The following is a 21,354-nucleotide window of genomic DNA, read 5'->3' as shown; positions in this document are numbered from 1 at the left end:
TTTTAAGTCAAGCTGTCAAAAGACAAAAACCTCCTTAAGCTAAGCAGACGTCTGCCGAGATCTAGAAATAAAAGTCACAGGCCTCGGATTCAGAATGAAGACAATGCTTTAGAAGTGCTCTGCCATTAGAGAAGAACCAGCATTGCCTAGGATGTATGAAGGAGGAATCTGAAAGGAATAAAATAACCATCTATCTGTTATATAGTGCCAGTCTATCTACCTATCTATCTATAAATCTAGTGCCTTTCATATCTATCATTCTACTGTGGTCATCCAAGGAAATAACAGACTCAAATGATAGACAATTTTTGGGGCACCAATCTGGCTGTCCCTGTTTACTTCTTAGTCCAAACAAAAAAAAACAAAAAAAAAAACACACAACAGTGTAAAAAGAAACTAAAACAATCACCACGAATGTAATGTGGCTGCAACTAATTAGGCTTTCTGGCCTGCCTTTGGGAAGTCTTGGAGATCCTTGGCTCTGGTTGTTCTGGGTAGAAGTGACATCTCCTTCCAGTAAGTTGCATCTTTGTAGTCCAGGAACCTGAAGGGGCAGAGTCAGTTGCCTCACTGGGTGGTTTCTCTGTACTGTGGAGGAAGAAAAAGACAAGACAGTTAGCGGCAGCGCCCAATCTTGGCACTTACCTGGCAAGAACTTGGAGGGTGATCCTCTGACGTACATGCATGTCACTATCTATCATATAGTGCCTTTCCTATCTATTCATCTATTTTGTGGTGTCTTTCATGCTTGTCTATTATATAGTGCCTTTCATGTCTATCTATCTATCTGTGACTGTCCATCTGTCGAAAGACACTATATAAAATTGAAATTGCCTGCCTTTTATTTGCAAACTAGTGTGAGTCTGCCCAAGGTGTTGTCCTATCTCATAGCCCCTTCTTGCTGAAACTGAACCCTCCATGTGTGACACTATCTATTTATCATATACTGCCTTTCCTGTCTATCTATTATAGTACAGTAATCCCTCCTCCATCACGGGGGTTGCGTTCCAGAACCCCCCGCGAAAGGTGAAAATCCGCGAAGTAGAAACCATGTTTATATGGTTATTTTTATATTGTCATGCTTGGGTCACAGATTTGCACAGAAACACAGGAGGTTGTAGAGAGACAGGAGCTTTATTCAAACACTGCAAACAAACATTTGTCTCTTTTTCAAAAGTTTAAACTGTGCTCCATGACAAGACAGAGATGACAGTTCCCTCTCACAATTAAAAGAATGCAAACATATCTTCCTCTTCAAAGGAGTGCGCGTCAGGAGCACAGAATGTCAGAGAGAGAGAGAAAAGCAAACAAATCAATAGGGCTGTTTGGCTTTTAAATATGTGAAGCACCGCGGCACAAAGCTGTTGAAGGCGGCAGCTCACACCCCCTCCGTCAGGAGCAGAGAAAGAGAGAGAGAGAAAAACAAACAATCAAAAATCAATACGTGCCCTTCGAGCTTTTAAGTATGCGAAGCACCGTGCAGCATGTCGCTTCACGAAGTAGCTGCACAGAAGGGAGCAACATGAAGATAAACTTTCAGCATTTTTAGACGAGCGTCCGTATCGTCTAGGTGTGCGAACAGCCCCTCTGCTCAATCCCCCTACGTCAGGATCAGAGAATGTCAGCGCAAGACAGAGAGAGAGAAAAGTAAGTTGGATAGCTTCTCAGCCATCTGCCAATAGCGTCCCTTGTATGAAATCAACTGGGCAAACCAACTGAGGAAGCATGTACCATGAAATTAAAAGAACCATTGTCCACAGAAATCCGCGAACCAGCAAAAAATCCGCGATATATATTTAAATATGCTTACATATAAAATCCGCGATAGAGTGAAGCCGCGAAAGGCTAAGCGATATAGTGAGGGATTACTGTAGTGCTTTTCAAATCCACCTATATCATATAGTGCCTTTAATGTCTAAATATCTATCTATCACCCACTATCTCTCATTCCATGGTGCCCCCTGGTTTTTGTGGCATGACTGGGTGTACAGCAGTCTTTACTCCACATCTTTATGCTCATGTCAAATTCTTGGGTGTTTTGTTGAACTTAACAGCATGTTTTGTGTTTGGCAGTCTGTTCACTGCTTTGAGCCATGCAAAAATATAAAGTCCTTTCCAGAAAAAATGCTAATTTTGTTTGTGTATATTTTAAGAAGTCGACCTTCTTACAGATAAAAATAATAAACATGAATGGACCATAGAAGTAGTCAGCGTGAGGGTGTTGTGTTTTTGTACTGCTTATCCCTTTGATAATTCACTAGAAGCATCCTTAGCACCCTGATCTGGATGTTATGTCTCATGATGTTGCCTGAATATGTTGGCTTAAACAAAAGAATCTTTAGGTTTTTAATTTTGTTCAGTTTTACAGGCTCTTGACTAGCTGGGGGCACACAATGACTCAGCATGACCGTGTGCTCCTGCAGCTGGCCTATGTGTCCCGAGGAGACCCTGCAGTCCAAGCCAAATGTGTACACTGCCTGGTCTGCTGAAGATCTGCATAAATTGTCTGCTAATAAGCCCTCCACTGACAATGGGAGCAGAATGATTGAATCAGGCAGTAGCAGAACATTTTTTTTGATATGAAAGGCTAGCAGAAGTGTGAAACACATCAAGCATGAGCACACGGTCAGATAGCTAGTGAGTGTCAATTCGTGGGTCAGCTTGAACTGTTCAGCATATTTGTTGCTCAATAAACTTCTTATTTTATGTTTTTCAGATCACATGCTTTAGAGTACAGCAGCAAGGTATGTTGTAATCCTCAATTTTATTAAATTTTAAAATCTTCTCCATTTGACCATTTTTGGTGAAAGGCATTGTTCTGTGAAGATTTGTGTAGATTGCTATGGTAATGCAAAAAAACATCAAGAGATGCTGATTGGATAGGGGCAGTTAGGAGATACTTTGGACCCGGGTTCGCTTCCCGGGTCCTCCCTGCGTGGAGTTTGCATGTTCTCCCCGTGTCTGCGTGGGTTTCCTCCGGGCGCTCCGGTTTCCTCCCACAGTCCAAAGACATGCAGGTTAGGTGGATTGGCGATTCTAAATTGGCCCTAGTGTGTGCTTGGTGTGTGGGTGTGTTTGTGTGTGTCCTGCGGTGGGTTGGCACTCTGCCCAGGATTGGTTCCTGCCTTGTGCCCTGTGTTGGCTGGGATTGGCTCCAGCAGAACCCCGTGACCCTGTGTTCGGATTCAGCGGGTTGGGAAATGGATGGATGGATGGAGATACTTTGGTGAGCACTACCATGTCAACTTCTAGACTCTGCAACCTGTGTTCAAATCCTGTATCTGTTTGTTGGCTGTCTGTGTGGGTTTACTCCAATCGTCCTGTTCACACACCAGAGATGTGATGTCTTAGTTTAATCTACAATTTTAATTTGACCTTGTGAGGATGTATACATAAGTGGGACTGTCAATGGTCTGGCATCCTGCCCACGGCTTCGATGAACTGGTGTCCTGCCCACAGCTGGTTATGGCCTTGTGTCCAGTGCTGCTGCAATAAGGTCGAGACACCACAGCTTTAACTTGGATTAAGTCATTTTATAAATGCTGTGTGATGTTACTGTAAAGGACATTTGGCACTCTTGTAGAATGCAAGGTATTGCACATAGTGCAAAAATGTTAGGTTTGAATAGACAATGGGAGTATGAAATTCATGAGTACACCTTATGAGAAGAATTTAGGAGTCATAGTGGACTTTATGCTATCAATGTCCAGACAGTGTTCAGAAGCCATTAAGAAGGCTAACAGAATGTCAGGTTATATAGCGCCTTGATGTGTGCAGTACAAGTCACAGGAGGTTCTGCTCAAGCTTTATAACACACTGGTGAGGCCTCATCTGGCGTTCTGTGTGCAGTTTTGGTCTCCAGACTACAAAAAGGACACAGCAGCACAAGAGAAGGTCCAGAGAAGAGCGACTAGGCTGATTCAGGGCTACAGGGGATGAATTATGAGGAAAAATTAAAAGAGCTGAGCCTTTACAGTTTAAGCAAAAGGAGATTAGAGCAGACCTGACTGAAGTGTTTAAATTAGGAAGACAATTAGATAGACAGACAGACAACTTTATTAATCCCAAGGGGAAAGTCACATACTCCAGCAGCAGCATACTGATACAAAAAACAATATTAAATTAAACATTGATAACAATGCAGGAAAAAACAGACAATAACTTTGTTAACGTTTATCCCAACCCCCCCCCCCCCCCCCCCCCCAGGTGGAATTGAAGAGTCGCAGAGATTGGGGGAGGAACGATCTCCTCAGTCTGTCAGTGGAGCAGGACAGTGACAGCAGTCTGTCGCTGAAGCTGCTCTTCTGTCTGGAGATGACATTGTTTAGTGGATGCAGTAGATTCTCCATAATTGATGGGAGCCTGCTGAGCGCCCGTTGCTTTGCCACAGATGTCAAGCTATCCAGCTCCATGCCAACAATAGAGCCTGCCTTACTCACCAGTTTGTCCAGGCGTGAGGCGTCCTTCTTCTTAATGCTGCCTCCCCAGCACACCACCGCATAGAAGAGGGCACTCACCACAACCATCTGATATAACATCTGCAGCATCTTATTGCAGATGTTGAAGGACGCCAGCCTTCTATAATAATAATAATAATTTATAACACCAGTGTGTTATAAAGCTTGAGCAGAACCTAATAATAATAATTAGTGCAGTGAATCAAGAATATTATTTGAAAATGAGTTAATCAAGAACACGGAGACACAGTTGGAAACTTAAGGGTAAATTTCGCACAAACATTAGGAAGTTTTTCTTCACACAGAGAACCACAGACTCTTGGAATAAGCTACCAAGACAGCAGTACTTTAGGGACTTTCAAAACTTGACTTGATGTTTTTTTAGAATAATTAAGTGGATAGGACTGGTGAACTTTGTTGGGCAGAATGGCCTGTTCTCATCTAGATTGTTCTAATGTTCTAAACCGAAAAACAATCCCTCCTCTCAGAGGGATACCACAGACACCAAAGTATTCAAAGTGCATTGTAGAAACCTAAAGAAACACAAGCTAGGGATAGTATAGACAGACAGAAGAGTAACAAAAAGTGTTAGATAGACAAGGAACACAACGAACCTGCTGCCCCTCTTGAACCTGCTTATTCAGATCTTACAGCCCCACCTAGCAGTGGATAGCTTGCACTTACTCCCCTGAACACACCAGGGTCTCCCTTTTTCCACTCCAAACTCTTTCTTTGATCTGGTCTCTCTTCCTCCCTAAAGTTGATCCATGATTACAGATTTATCTATACCATTCAGATGGCCTCCTTCCAGAATCATTCTGGTGTCAAATACACCCCTTTGAAGTCCTGAGTCTTTTCCCCAGAACTTCCTCTAGTGGCTGCAAAAACCCCTACATCTCTGAGCCTCAGAAGCAATTAAAGCACCATTTGCTCCCTAGGTAGACCCCATGCTGCCTGCCCTTCATGGTGAACACCAGGACTCCCTATAATTTCTGCAGGGACATCACAGTGCCACATAAAGAAAACAGGGGCACAGTAAGTCCCCTGCCAACAAAGTAATTAGGTCTGGGATATTCCACAAAAATCGATCTGCTACACAACCCTAAAAGTTGAAAAATTACGTAACCAAGAGTCTTAAACCCGGGACTGGAAAAGAAAAATAATGCAAGAAAACGTTCGGACTCCCATACAGTATAAGGTGGAAGGGTGACCTCTTATCCTGTCGCATGCAGGAGTCCCACTGGATCATAACCCATATAATGTGCTATTTTATTTAATTTTTCTGCCTTCTCTTTGAGATCGAAGTATACGTTGTACAGGAAATTTCATGTTTTAGACCCCAAGGAAAATAATTTTCATATTCATTTCTTGTTTTTTGTAATATGTGTAAAGCTAAATTTTGATGATGTCTTATTAGAATGGCATATTGTTCATAGTATCGCATCAGTCTTTTTTTTTTTACAGATCTTGTTGACCACTGCCATGCTGATCTTTCCCAGAATCAACCAGGACTTTGTGCCATCATTTGGTGCATTTAGACAAATACTAGTACATTCTGTTTCACAGCATCCAGTATTAGGATTCCCAAATTGGTTGTTTATTTTGATGTCTCTATTCCTGGTTACAAACTAACATTTTTTCTGGTTTAAAGACTTTCGACTGTCTTTTCTGGTTTCAACGCTTCTCTGTTTTCTAGATTATGTCTCATTTACCAATCCTTTTTCATTAAAATTATTTAATGTCTCATCTTGAATCAGTGTGATAACAAAGGAAAAAGAGAAAACAAAAGGTGCCACCTGTTGTGTCCCACTCACAAATGGCAAAAGAAAACTGGTGTGAGGCCTCCAAATTGGTCAGGCAAGCAGGCCAGAATCTCTAATGGGCAGCACACAAAGGCAGCCTGGTATCAACCAAGACTGGCTGTCTTCGGCCTACACCAAGACAAAAATGTTTTTCCAAATCAATGCTCAAAAAATACTTTTGAAAGTCCTAAAATATCAAAAATACTCAACTAGAGAATGAGTGACCAAAACCATTGCTTAGAAGGCAAAAAGAAAAGCAAACAAAGAATCTTTACAAATAAAAGATTTATTTTACAAAATTGCTCTGCTACAAAATGAAGCTCCATGGAGCACAAGAGCCCCCAACCTGGGGTTCAAATTCATTTTTTATTCCTGTTTTTGACATCAACTTAATGCATATAATAATCAACTTTTGTTGATTATATGTATTATAGTTTGTTATTGTTAAGCTAGAATCACAAGAAAATTCACTATACTGTATATTTTTATTTTTAATTCAAAAACTTGGTCTTTGAGAAATGCATGCCATCATCGGTGCACATCATGACATCACCAGTTATGTAACATGCGATAGCAACTGGCACAGTAACAGCAGAACAAGATGGCTGTGGCCATTCAAAAACTGTGCAAAATGGCATCGCCCATAAAAGTAAAGTCATACTATTACTTTGCAACAAAATAGGCTGCAATAACATGAACAATTAATAAGAAAGAAGTGAACATCATTGAAAATTTTTAGTAAGCAAACATTTCCTCCAAAGCAGTAGATTGCAGACATGTCTCAGCCAGGGTCCTCCCCTGGCTGGGGTTCAAATTCATGATTTATGTCTCTTTTGTTCATTTTTAAATCTTTGATTGATGTTCTGTGTGTGTTATTCTTTACTTTTGATTTTGTTAACGTATAAAAGATTTCTATATTATGTTTCGTATGGTTTGTGGGTGGTCCCCTAAAATGCGGGGTCAGTTGCCAATCACCACCAGGAACTGTCTTCCGCCCTATAAATTTGGAAGGTCTCTCACAGTTCCTGGCAGTTCATTTTGAATGTGTGTGGGTGTGATGTTTCTTTTTCTGTGTTTTGTGAATTTCTGGATTTTCAACCGTTTGCTCCATTTTTCACTGTCCTCTGGATTCTGTATTTGTTCACTTGTTAGGCAACTCCATTTTTACATTATGTGTTCTACGGAGCTTGCTTTTTTTCAGAGCAATTTTGCTGAAACAAACCTTGTAGTTTTATGTTACATGTTTGCCCTTGGTACTAGCCGGGTTGGATGTTTTTTCTCTCTAGTGGGCATTTTTTGTACTTGCGTGGCTTTGGGACTCCTAAAAAAAAAATTCAAAAGGAGTTGCCTTGAAAAGGCAATGGCAATCCAAGGCAATACGAGACCCATAAATTCATAAACCAAAAACAGAACAGTATATTATAAAAAGTCAGTAAATCTAAAGGATAAGCAATAGACACTCGCCAACTACCAAGCACATACAAATGTACCACAGACGGACTGCAGTTCCCATGATCCTTTATAGGGCTGGGAATAGTCCCTCAATAGAGACTAATAGGTGGTCCTGCCTCGTGGGGAACCACCCACAAAACACAGAAGATATGCCAGACAAATGATCTACAAATAGAAAACTAAACACTTAACAAAAAGGAATAAAGAAATGCATAATTATGTAAAGAATAAACAAATAACAATAATAAAATTCAAAATTTTAATTTAAACATAAGCAATGGGAGGACCCAGGCTTACTCATAACACCAGAATCCATGAAAAATAAACATACTTTGTTTATAATTTTAAAGTCATTTTATGCCATTGAAACAGTTGTCAGTATGAAATACCACCAACGTGAATGAATTGTCCACCATTCAAAACCACAGTGGATGTGTGTTGACAATAACCCCACAACAAAACTCAGACGAAAACAACTCGGCACACTTGTGTAGTGACAGCATGAGCCAGCAGCTGTATGGTGACAGAAATGGAATCAGGAGATGGTCATGGGAAAATAAACTAGCTAAGGTCAAAACTGGAAGAGCAAGAATCAAGAAACAAGACACAGAAAGTGAGACAAAAATCATAGTCCATGTTCGAAAAAGATAGTCAAAACCAAGAATTTACACATAAGCAGAGTCAAAACATACAGTCGAAGGCTGAGGACAATACAACAGATGTTATGACCCCATACGGTGCCCAGACAAAAAAATTGAAAGACCAGAAAGTACCAGGAAACAGAATACCCACAATGAGCTGCAGCAAACTGATAGCAAAACCAAAATAACTAAAACCAAAGGGAAGACAACTCAAAGCAGTACGACAGGTGGATTTTATAAACCAGAACTTATACAGGAACACTCAGAAAGCTATTTCATTAAATTAACAACACATTTGGACTGCATTTCATTCAAAATGGTAAAGTTTTAGAAACATTTTATCACAGCCTCCTTATCAAGTATACAGTAATCCCTCCTCTATCGCGGGGGTTGCGTTCCAGACCCCCCCAAACTCCGCGAAAGGTGAAAATCCGTGAAGCAGAAACCATATGTTTACAGTATATGGTTATTTTTATATTGTCATGCTTGGGTCACAGATTTGCACAGAAACACAGGAGGTTGTAGAGAGACAGGAACTTTATTCAAACACTGCATACAGTCTATTTTTCAAAAGTTTAAACTGTGCTCCATGACAAGAAAGAGATGATAGTTCCATCTCACAATTAAAAGAATGCAAACATATCTTCCTCTTCAAAGGAGTGCGCATCAGGAGCAGATAATGTCAGAGAAAGAAAAGCAAACAAATCAATGGGGCTGTTTGGGCTTTTAAGTATGCGAAGCACCGCCGGACAATGCAGCTGCTAGGAAGGGAGCAATGTAAAGGTAGCCTTTCAGCATTTTTTTAGAGGAGCGTCCGTATTGTCTAATGGTGCGAACAGCAACCCCCCCCCCCCCCCCCCCCCCCCCCCGCTGCTCACACCCCCTCCGTCAGGAGCACAGAATGTCAGAGAGAGTGAGGGAGAGAGACAGAGAAAAACAAACAATTAAAAATCAATACGTGCCGTTGGAGCTTTTAAGTATGCGAAGCACCATGCAGGATGCATATCGCTTGACAAAACAGCCACATTTAAGCCCAGCAAGGAAGAGAGCAATGTGAAGGTAATGTATCAGTGTTTTTTGAGGAGCGGCCGTATCTTCTAGGGGTACGAACAGCCCCCGTGCTCACAATAAATTTGAGGAGTTTTATTTAATAGGTAATGCGCGCTCTGGTTGGGTAGCTTCTCAGCCATCTGCCAATAGCGTCCCTTGTATGAAATCAACTGGGCAAACCAACTGAGGAAGCATGTACCAGAAATTAAAAGACACATTGTCCGCAGAAATCCGGAACCAGCAAAAAATCTGCGATATATATATTTAAATATGCTTACATATAAAATCCGCGATAGAGTGAAGCCGCGAAAGTCGAAGCGCGATATAGCAAGGGATTACTGTAATACATCCAAGGTTGAGTTCTCCACTTTAAAAAAATACTTTAGAGAACAATATTTTTAGGGGAAAAATTAATTCTTCACAGACAAAAATTAATTCCCTCTGAATTCATAACTACAGAAAAAACTCTGTAAACAGAATTCAAGCTATGGAAGAAAATAATAAAAACACATTTCAATTTGTGCAAGCTGCCATAATTCAGGGTGTTCATAAGAAATGTAATCATTTATTTCATGAGATAGAAGTGCACCATAAATAAGAACTGTTGCATCATACATTTGAAACATCAAAATATACGCTTATGCTTATATGTTTAAAGTCTAAATATTCTCAATTGTATTAGAACTTTGTCATTTTTCACCTTCTAAGAAAGGTCCGTAGAGGGTTAGATCCCTTCTAAAGCATCAAAAATAAAAAATAACATCACATTCAAAAACACTGATATTGAAACAGTCTATAAACGATACCCCACATGCTTATGTTTGAAATTTCTGATTATTACCTTGCTGAGGGTGACACCGGCAAAGCATCAAATATCAGAAATATTATCATACTCGTGATTAGCAACCTCAAAATAGCATAAGACGACTCTCTACATGCCTCTGTCACCCATACCAATTTTTTGAAAAGTTTTTTGAAAAGGAGTAACTTTGAACCTTCGCATCCCATTGGGGCGAACCCTTGTGGTTGATTGGTGTGGCTTGTCAAGTCCTTCTGATCATTTTTAATGAAGACACCTATTAGGTTGGTCTTTATCATAAGAGTGTAATTTGCTGCATAAAATATGGTCCATAATTTCCTAAAAATGTTTTTTTTTGGGGGGGGGTGTAGAAGGCCAAACATAGGGGGGAATCTAAAAAGTTCGACATCTTGTATAGCAAGACATCAAGACAAGTCCAATAGTATATCATTTGTGGGGGTTTTCTTGTACTGTTAAAAGCATGACAGGATCCTAATGAACTCAATAACGCCTGGCTTTTTAGGTTGCATCCACAAGCTTTGTCAAACTTGGAAATATCGAATGCTGAACGTCATATCAAGGCCAACAAACTACTATAAAAATTAAAACCAAAAGCACGGTAATGACACCATGTACCTCAATGTGCTGCCTGGACAGCAGCAGCTCACACTCCTAATCTCTGCCACACAAATTCCTTTTCCTGCCACTTGAAGCCATGCCAACCCCGGTCAGGTAAATTTTCTTTGTGACTGTACAAGTGAAAAATTCAAGTATGGCAGGCAAAAAGCCTCTTATCTAGAAATGAATGAAATAAAAATAAGCCATGAAAGTGTGGCTTGGCACACCTAGAATGACTAAACGCATCCTCAGTATTGCATTATGCTAAGAGCAACTTCAAGGCCACAGATTATAATAATTCAGCTTTTCTCTGACACTGTAATTTATCACCAAAGCACCACAATGACCTGCTTTTCATCATGGACCATTTCAGCCAACAATTTTAGCTTGAGAATTCATCAGAAATTTTAATTCTCCTTCTGGTTCTTCTTCGTAAAATGTTCTGTTTGAGAAATTTGAACTACTGTAACTCTTAGACCCTCAACAACTAACAACATCTCATCCATCAATGCCATGTTGACTCCACTTGAGTAAGAATCTGCCGGCTATAAAAGCAATTGAGTCTATTTGGAGGATTAGTTTATAACTACACAATATTATAAAATGCTATTAGTAAAAATGTATGTGATGTACTCTATTAGTAAATGTATTTACATTCTATTAGCACTCTTGTTATTGTATAGGATTCATTGCTCTAAAATACTTCATATCAGCAGGGGGGCAGCTCTGATACTGGAGGGCCACAGTGGCTGCAGATTTTCATTCTAACCACTGTCTTAATTAGTAATTAGTTTTTGCTACTAATTAACTTTATTTGCTATTTAAGACTCATACCCTTTAAATCAGGGCCGAGCAGCGTCAGTCCTGGAGGGCCGCAGTGTCTTCAGGTTTTTGTTCCCAACTGCTTCATGAGAAATCATTCATTGCTGACCATGTATTTAGTGCTCAAGTGACTTTTTTCTGCTTCATTTTATTTGAACCCTTAATTGCTTACTTTAGTCTCAAACAACTATATTCATTGTTTTAGCTGCTCCTTATTAACAATAAGATGCAAATGACAAAGGAACCCCTAGTTCTCCATTTAGCTTGTCTCCATTTCCACCCGTGTGTATTCATCACACACTATTTGGTTTAATCAAGTACACAAAACAAAACTGAAGAGAAAATGTAGAACTGAAAATTACTCATCCATTTTAGGCTTCAAATCACTTGGGTAATACATGTACCATTAGAAAGGAAAAACAAAATTCAAAATTTAAGAATGAACTGACATGGTAGAGTTAAAACACTAACAGGCCATGAAATGAAACAAGATCAGTTATTGGTGAGGACTTGGCTTCTAATTAAGCAACTGGGTAGGAACAAAAACCTGCTGCCACTGTGGCTCTCCAGGATCAGAGTTGGCCACCCCTGGTTAGAAACACAGAACAAGAAAATGAAAAAATTTTAGTTACCAATTTTCAAAACTGTTACCTAAGTTTCCAAATGCTCCTGAATGTAATGCCATGCAGACGTTGTTTCTGTCATCCTGTAGGTACCCCAACAACGACAAACGTCATTTGGCAATGACCACTCCATTGCACCGAGGAGTTTGGAGTTACTGGCCTCGATTTGTGCGGAAACAGGAAAGGCAGATTGTTCAGGTAGCTACAAGTCATTTCATCTTACTTCCACAGAACTGTATAGGATCACGCTATAATTAATTACTTCTTGTATGGCTGAAATTACTCCAGCTTATTGTGCCCCAGGTGAAAAACAGGAACATCCAAAGATGGCTGAATAAATAGGACAAGAGTTTGTAAGGGGAGAATCGTTGGTAGAGTCACAAATCAAAGCCGAATGGTCCTTACCAAGAAATCAAACAACACCAACATATGACCAAAATAAGCACAGTGGATCAGCATGCAAAAAAAAAGAATTAAAGCAACAGGATCTCTCTTCCGTAACTGAAATAAAACCACAAGAAAATCCATCATAAATTTTTATTTCTGATACAAAAAACTTGAACTTTAAGAAATGCATGCCACCATCGGTGCAATTCACAACATCACTAGTTATGAAAAACAAGATGGCTGTGGCCACTCAAAAACTTTGCAAAATGGCATCGCCCATAAAAGTACTATAAAACAAAACAGTATGCAGTAACCTGAATATCACAGAAGACATATTATTAAGCAAAAATCACCCCCAGAGCAGAAGATGGCTGTCATATCTCACCATGGGTAGAAATTTGTGATTTGTGTCTCTTTTGTTAATTTTTAAATATTTATGTGCATTATTCTTAATTTTTTTATTTTATGTATTAAGCTGCCTATGTTATGCTCCATGTGTTAAGTGGGTTGTCCCCCAAGAGGTGGGGCTACCTGCCACACCACCAGGAACTGCACTCCGACTTATAAATCTGGAGGTTCTCCCACAGTTTCAGGTGGTTCATTTTGAATGCACTAAGGGGTGGAGAGTGTTACTTACATTTCTTTGTACTTCTATTTGATGATTTCCTGGATCTTTGACCCATTTGCTTTGGAATGTGTATTGTGTATCAGGACTTGTTCACCTTGGATTGCCTGTGCTGGCAGCTCTTTTTATGGCTTATGTGCTCACCAGAACTGGCTTTTTGTCACAGAACATTTTCAAAAATAAATCTTTCCTTGCCCTTATTCTAGCTTGGTTTTGGCAGTGGGCATTTGTTGAAGTGCTGTTTTTAGAACTCGTTTGGTGCCAGGGACTCCAAAAACAGCTCAATTTCTAGTCTAACCAGATTTAATCACCAGCCTGGCCACTGTCAGGACTGACTGCTGCTGTGTTTCAATGCATCCCCCTTTTTTTAACCCCAAACAATTAGATTTAGCACCAAAACAGACAGGAGAGATGTTACTTTAATCTATTTTATGAATACAAAGTGTAAGATTTCCAATTGTGCCCTTAACATAAGCAGGGTAAAAAAGGAGTGTGACAGTAATATCAATAAAACTTTGATGATAATCAATTCATCTCATTTAAGCTACAAGGTGGCTCTCGGTCTTAGTATGTTGATTGAGCTCTAGTCCAACACAATCTAACATTTCCCTTGGATGGCACAGTAGAGACATAGCATGGCCCCTTTATGGATGTGATACCAGAGATATCAGCATGGCCTTCTGCATTAATGGAGCCACAGAGATGTTTGGCTCCTCTCTTAGCCTTCAATTTCTGTCCTGTTGTCCTTGATATGCCTCTTATACTTGTGGTTTTGTATTGTCAGCTCAGGCAGACTCAGCATCCATTCTATCTACGGCCTTTCATCTGAGCCACCTGTATTCACCCAGTTTGTCTTCCAGGAAGGGGAAGGAATATGAATGCTTCTAAACATTTTCCTCCTTCCAGAGCCTTATAAACTCTACTTTTGATGTTGCCGATAGAGTATCAAAGCAGCGGCTATGCACTCAGAATGAGATGCAGATTATAACAGACATTTTTGTGCAATTGGCTACAAGCAGATCGATGTGGAGCCTTCAGCTTCCTAACCATAAATTATAAGCACCTGAGCAGAACTTAACAATAGTTCTTATCTGACCTGGTATGGTCATAAATGTGGCTGAACAATTTCTGGCTTATCCAGCTCCTAAGGTAAAAGTATGGCTCCAACTTATTCAATAAAGAGAATTTTAACAAAGATATTTTATCAACGTATTGCATATGCTAGACATTCCTCTCCATTGCAGACTTGCTTGGATATGTGCATAAGTAGGCCTTGAGGTGGACTCGGGCTGTCTTTTGGCACATTGGTTAGCATACACCCTGCATCCTCAGTCCCAATCCATGACTTGCTTGTTGTGTGCAGGGAGTTTGCGTGTTCTTTGCATGTCTGTGCAGGTTTATGCCAATTGTCATTCTGCACATAGTGTACCTTAATTGGCAATTCTAAATTGGCATTTTGTGAGTGTGTGTGCATGATTGGGTCCTGTGATAGACTGGCATCCTGGTGTTCTCTCTGTTCTCTCAATTTCCTCCCTCCAGTTGATAACCTTGTCCCTGACTCATTTTTCCCATTCAGACACATCTGGGGTTCTTTTAGAAGCACGTCTGATGTCAAATATAGCTTCTAAGAAACTCACCAAATTCAATCTGTCACTGGATTACCGACTTTCTTATTGATAGGAAAGAGTACACATGAGTGGGCAAACCTATGTCTGACCTTTGACCCTTATAACTGGTGTGCTGCAGGGCTGTGTTCTTTCCTCACAACTCTTCGAAATATATACAAATGACTGTCCCTTTGGTGATATGTCTGTCAAACTTCTTAGGTCTCCAGATGACATCACAATGAAACACCTCATTTCAAACACTGATGAGTCCATATTGCAGACAAGAGCCATTTGGTTTAGCCATAATAATATGGACGGAAGCCATGATCATATATTTCCAGTAACAGCCATCTCCTCACCTATCACTTGCTCTAAATGGTGCAGAGCCATTTAAGTATCTGGGCACTGTGCTGTCTACGAAACCATATGTGGGACAAAAACATTCCATGTGTTAAGCCAATCAGAGACTGCGGTGGGTTGGCGCCCTGCCCGGGATTGGTTCCCTGCCTTGCGCCCTGTGTTGGCTGGGATTGGCTCCAGCAGACACCCGTGACCCTGTGTTTGGATTCAGCGGGTTGGAAAATGGCTGGATGGAAGCCAATCAGAGAATGTTTTTTTTTGTGACAGTTGAGGAAATTCAATCTCCCTCAAGCAATATCGGTCCATCAACAAGTCCATTCTGACATCATCTATAACTGGTTTGGTGCTACCTCTGACCAATCTGTAACACATCATTGGAGTCTGTGGAAAGACCATTGTCTGTATCTCACCAACCATTAAGGTCCTATATGAAGTTCAGGGTAAGGAAGCATGTCACAAAGATCACTGCTGATCCGAATCACCCAGGGCACCATCTACTCTGAAGACTTGCCTCCAGATTTTGCCTTTGAGTGTTGGAAGCTAAAACACCACGTCACTTAAGCTGTTTTTCTCCATAGGCACTCTACACTTAAATGTTACTCAACTTCAACACCTAGAACGTTGGTTTTTCATCATATTTCATTATATTTTATCTTCTCCTTGTATGTTGTGTCAGTCCCACCCAGACTAATTCCTAGAACACATTAGGGCACCTGGCTAATAAAATTAATTCTGATTATGGATACCTTGAAGTGTTTTCACCATATCTCCCTGTAGTTCACCAAGCTAACCTTTTACGAGTAGGCTCCTCCAATGCACTGGCACTCCATCTAGGTGAAGTTCCTGGTTTGTGGTGTATTGCTTTTGGGATAGATACTAGCCTGTGGCACTGTTAAATAGACTAAGCAGGTGGGCGAGTCCATGAAACTAAGTAACCAAATATGTGAATGATTCTTGTGCTGTCCCCGAGTATAGCCAATGATCTGCTCATTCTCTCATCCTTAGAGTTCAGCCACAGATGATGTGTATGGAGGAGTCTCACTATTCTGCCTGTGATTTGTTTGTCGTTTCCTTTTCCAGAACAAATTGAACAGTGCACTCCTGCTCTCACAGACACACCGTCATCTGAGAACTCGGTCAATGAACCCATAAGAAATGCATCGGTGACCCTAGCTAAGGTGTGCACAAATATGAGACTGCGGCAAAACAGCGACTCTCCATCATCATCAACAAGCATTAAGAAGGTACCTCTCATTGTCATTTTCCTTCTAACATGCAGTTGTCACTCAAAAATTAAATTGTCCACTTATTACGTAAAACATGCAGTGCTGAAGTCAAGAACAAGTAGTCACTGTTGTAAAGCTCCAGCCATCAATCCATCTTTTTAACCTTCAGATTAGAGCTGTGCCTACCCTGGCAGCAAAGGTCCCAAACATGGCAACCAAAAGTGGACAGGAAGGCAATGGCAGAATGGAAGTTAACATTCCAAACCAAACTGGATACAGCTTCCCATTCCTTTGTGCTTCCATGTCGCTTTCTTGGGGATTTCTTCCCACAACCCCAAATGGAGGAATATTTTGGACAAAATTAATTCATTATATAGAAAACAGAATGTATACTTTAATATTCCCTATACAATCCAGACCACTAAGAATGATAAGGATTAGAACATAAAAAATATAAGTAGAAAGCAAACCATAACATAATTCTTAACATAACACAGAAATACAACTTCTCTGCATATAAAAAAGAATGTCTCTCCATCTGTCTTGTCTGTTCCCTATATAATCCAAACCTCTTTGACCAATCTGGATCAAAGTTTTTCACAGTTGCTCTCTAGGACCATACGGACAAGACAGACTACTTTGGAACCCAATATTTTGAACCTGAGGGTCTCAGGGTTGTTTTATTTCTTGTGTGCTACAGTTTTTTCACACCAGTGCCACCTGCTGGCTCACAGCAGGTGAAACATCTGAACAGACTGAAGCCAGACTGACAGACAAAATGACCACAGCTCAACATTACTTACTAGGCAACGTCATGTGTTGCTTCTATCTACTGTAATATAAACGGGAGCATTGTGTGCTTTTACAGGGGGGTGTTGGGTGAGGCTTGATGGAGAAGGAAAATGCAGCACAACAAAGAGAAAAATCAAAGGGTTTTTGCTTAACTCTTGCATTGTTGGCTTTTCTGTATAATTTAAGCACTATCAATTTTGCACCTTGAACTAAGAGAATGAGTCAGACATGACAGCATTTGTGGTTACAGCCCAGCAAGGAGTTACGGCAATTCTGGAATCCAATCAGACCTAAAATGAACAAATTCTCAATTCAAAAGAGCAAAGACATTCATAGAGAGGCAGTGTGGATGGCAGATGGGAGAGCTAGCAATAACAACAGGTTCACCATTTAAAATGCACAAAACTTTGCTTTCCTGTCTTAAACCACTGCCCACGTATAACCAGGAAATGCCAAGTACTTCAGCTAGTAAATTGATAAATGTGAAATGTGACAATAAATAAATAATAAAATAATATGTGTATAAATAATTAAATACGTCAGAAAAATATAGCTTTATTTCTTAATTACTTATGTATTTGTTTAAATATTTCTTCATTTATTTATTTCAAATACACCACTTGCATCATGAAATCTGCAATGAAATAAAAACTTATCGCTTTCACTTGTCTTGTACGATGGATCAATACCCAGTCTAGGGTTGGTTCCAGCACCGCACCCAGTGCTGCCAGGTGAGACCCCGCCATCCTTAGCCCTGTAGCATTGACAGACTTGAATGGCTGGCCAGGAAGGGGGTTGTCTGGCCCACCCTAATTGATGCTCCATTTTATTAAAATAAAAAATGTTTAAGGTTGCAAATTAAGTAAACATACATTTTGCATTCTGAAAAGTGTAGTAGTGATTTTAATTTATAAGAAATTAAGAAACATTTGTATTTCTTGCCTTATTATTTTTCTTTGTAACTGGCCTTTGCCTGTGGAGCTTTACTCTCTTCATTATTATGATTTATGTAATTTAAAAATTAATTACTCCTTAGATACATTTTCCTCCCAGCTTCTGAAGATAGCTTAAGTCTCTTTGCTTTTTTGTTATTATGTATTTATCAAAGTTGATTTTTAATTTGATTTATTTTGTTTTCCTGTGGGCAGCGCCTTTCATGGGGTTGTCATCAAGACAACAATTTGTTGTCAGGGGCGTGACTTCAGAAGGTGCATGATGAACTTGACAGTATAAAAGAAATCGTCTTCATCCGAGACCATGGATAACGAGAGGGTGGCACCATAATTTATGGTCTCCTTGTATGGAAAACTTTAACATTTCCTCCCATCAGCGAGGGCATGGAGATGGAAAATGACCGGGAGAAAACGTGTAGTCAGAAACAGGCAGAGCTCAAAACCAGGAGACTGAATCAACCAAATCCTCAAAATACAGAGCACAAGCCAGGAATCAGAAAGTAAGAAACAAAAGCATAAAGTCTAACACTGGGAAATCAAAAATAAATAAACCACAAGAAAAAAAAACAGATTTGGGATCCTAAAGTTGGATGTCATGTCATTTTGGATGACCTTTAAAGCCGTCACCAACTCAGATGTCATAAGCTTTGCATCTTTTGTGGAATGCTGGGATGTTCCCATGGATATGTGAGATGCAAACAACACAAAATAGCAGCACTCATCGGGATCCAAGATAGCACTCTGGTAAACAAAAAATAAATAATTGTCTTTAAATTAAGATTTTAAAATTAGAAAACTGATGAAAAAAATTCAGATTCCCTTATTTAGCAAAGCCCCTCCAAAAACATGTATAGCTCCTGGCTAGAGATGTTACAAAGCCCAAGAACAATTAACAAAAATAGCTTAGAGACTGGTTGGCATTTGGGCTTTGGTGGCAGTTATTTTCCCTTCCTGGATCAAGCCTTTTTATGGCATTTACACTTTTGTTTCATCTCCTGGTCCAGTTTTAATTTCCAATCTGCTCTGTGTTCTACTGGCAGAACTTTCATTGTAGCTGAACAATGATAAGTGATGACGAGCAAATAACAGGAAATTAACAAGTAGTGACTTCCATGTCACCATATAACAGAAGCCCATTTCTGCCACCAGGCCGTTACACCATGCTAGGCACATTAACATTTGTGATGTGCCATCCATTGGAATGTATTTGTTAGAATTGGCGTCCTTTTTCTGAATTGTATACATTTTTCTGTATTGATTCTGGAAACTGAACTCTCGTGCGGAGATTTTGTTTGAATTTTTTGAGCCACTGAGCTTGTTTCTGACATCCAAGGCAATTCTCCTTTGTTTTGACCATTAAAAACGTTTTGGACCATTTTTTCTGTTGTTTACGTTTTCACACTCACCACCTTTTGGAGCTCCCATTGTTAGGGCAAATGTGCTCATTTTTAAAGAGTTACTAGGGGGGCTTTACCCCCTGCTCGCTTTGCTCATCCCCCAACCCCCAGTCTCTGCCGCTTGCATTGTGAAGGAGGTGGGGGGCTGAACACACGCTAAGGAGATTCGGATGGATCAGCTGCTGGCTTTGTGATGCTGCTGCCGAGCTGCGTGTTCTGCTTGTCACGCTGCGTGTCGATCATTTCAAAGCCTGTACGGCAGCTGTCCTTTTGTCTCACATGACGTTAAAGTGTCTTCCGAGAAGATCACGTATCGACCAAAGATTTTTTTTATTATAATAGAGAGATATCTCAGCCATATATTATTTGTTCGATTTTGAGTTGTGCAGGAATGTTAATGTTACTTTTGTTTAATGTCCGCTTTGTTTTCTATGCCTCTGATATGTTCTATGTGTTTTTCTGCATGGCCAGTCACCACCATGAACTGCCTTCCGAACTATAAATCCAGAAGGTCTTGTAGCAAATGCCTCTAATTAATACACAAGGTCCACAACACAAACATAAACTTCCTACCCTTAGTAAAAGTTTGCTTCTAAAAAGTTCGGAAAAGGACAAAACCATTGCCCGAATTTGATCCCCTTTTAAAATGGTGTCCCTTATAAACAGAAAAAAAAACACTCAGACCAGTTCATTCAATGAAATGAATAGTGCACATATTAAATAAATCTAAACATTCTTTTGCCCATATTCCCCCTTAGAACATGCCACATGAAAACTCCTGCACGAATAAAACAATAATTTAAATGGGACTATAACAGAACAACCATCACTATAAGAAAACTCTGCTTATGCAGAAAACAAAAAGAAGAAATGGAAAAATATCCCTCATTACAGACAGAACATAATCATATATATATATATATATATAATCATATATATATATATATATATATATATATATATATATATATATATATATACAGTATATATATATAGAGAGAGAGATATAGATATACTGTAGATAGAAACATGGACACAGGTCCCTTTTAATCAGTCCCTATTTAACCAGTGTCCTAATCCCTGCGTTTGAGCCGACCCGTGTGGGTATTCCACAGTTTATATGACAAAAGAAACAATCGTTGCGCTTTCCCTTTAAGTTGTAACAGAGAGCACTCACCAGTTAGGACTCGAGGCCCGTCCTTGACGCCGAATTGCGCCTCACCCCGGGTGTCACGGCATTCAAGTGTACCTTCATCGGAAGACGCCGGCGTCAACAGAGAAAAACAATCAGAGCCGTACAGACAGACGACCGCCGCTGGTTTGCCACACTTCCGGTCCGTGAGCGCGCCAACCAATCCACGCGTCGGAGTTGCTTGCTTATTGGATCGCGCCTTTTGATTTCCCTCTCCAGGATCCTCCTCCCCTCCTCCTTCTCAAAAAGCGCGCCTACTTTTTTCGTTGAAAGTAGGGATGGGCGGATTGATACTAAAGTATCGATGCTTTCGATCCTGTCCTTTTTAATTTAAACATGTTCACATTCAAAGTATCGATATCACGTATTTTCAATAATATGCAAGTTTATTAGAAGTAATTTTCAAAAAGTATTTGATGGTGATAACATGATTAAATTAAACGTGTAATGTTGTGTATAAAAAAGGAGCTACTTTTCCTTCTGCGTTTATCATCGCCCGGCATTCTCACTGACAGTACCGCGGTCCACTAGCCCAGGGGTGGGCAGATTCA

General features: G+C 40.0%; 1 protein-coding gene and 1 long non-coding RNA gene across 3 annotated transcripts in view; one reads left to right on the top strand and one right to left on the bottom strand.

Moving 5' to 3' along the window:
• c16h14orf180 (chromosome 16 C14orf180 homolog) overlaps positions 1–21,354 on the top strand; it is a 76,677-nt gene that overhangs the window by 41,205 nt on the left and 14,118 nt on the right. The window contains exons 3-5 of one of the 2 annotated variants that reach the window (XM_028821542.2): positions 2,717–2,744; positions 12,354–12,462; positions 16,324–16,487. In XM_028821542.2, coding sequence (XP_028677375.2) covers positions 2,717–2,744; positions 12,354–12,462; positions 16,324–16,487 — 301 coding nt within the window. Of the gene's footprint in view, positions 1–2,716; positions 2,745–12,330; positions 12,463–16,323; positions 16,488–21,354 lie in introns of both variants that reach the window. The other variant, XM_051919783.1, reaches the window with a different exon arrangement.
• On the bottom strand, positions 362–21,168 carry LOC127526005 (uncharacterized). The gene is made up of 2 exons (XR_007933630.1): positions 20,789–21,168; positions 362–588 (listed from the first exon to the last, which is right to left on the bottom strand). It is a non-coding gene; the product is annotated as an uncharacterized LOC127526005 (long non-coding RNA).

Source organism: Erpetoichthys calabaricus, chromosome 16 (assembly GCF_900747795.2).
Source record: "Erpetoichthys calabaricus chromosome 16, fErpCal1.3, whole genome shotgun sequence".
NCBI lineage: Eukaryota > Metazoa > Chordata > Cladistia > Polypteriformes > Polypteridae > Erpetoichthys > Erpetoichthys calabaricus.
The sequence above is the reverse complement of the archived record's forward strand: the minus strand, read 5'-3'. Positions and strand labels throughout refer to the sequence as shown.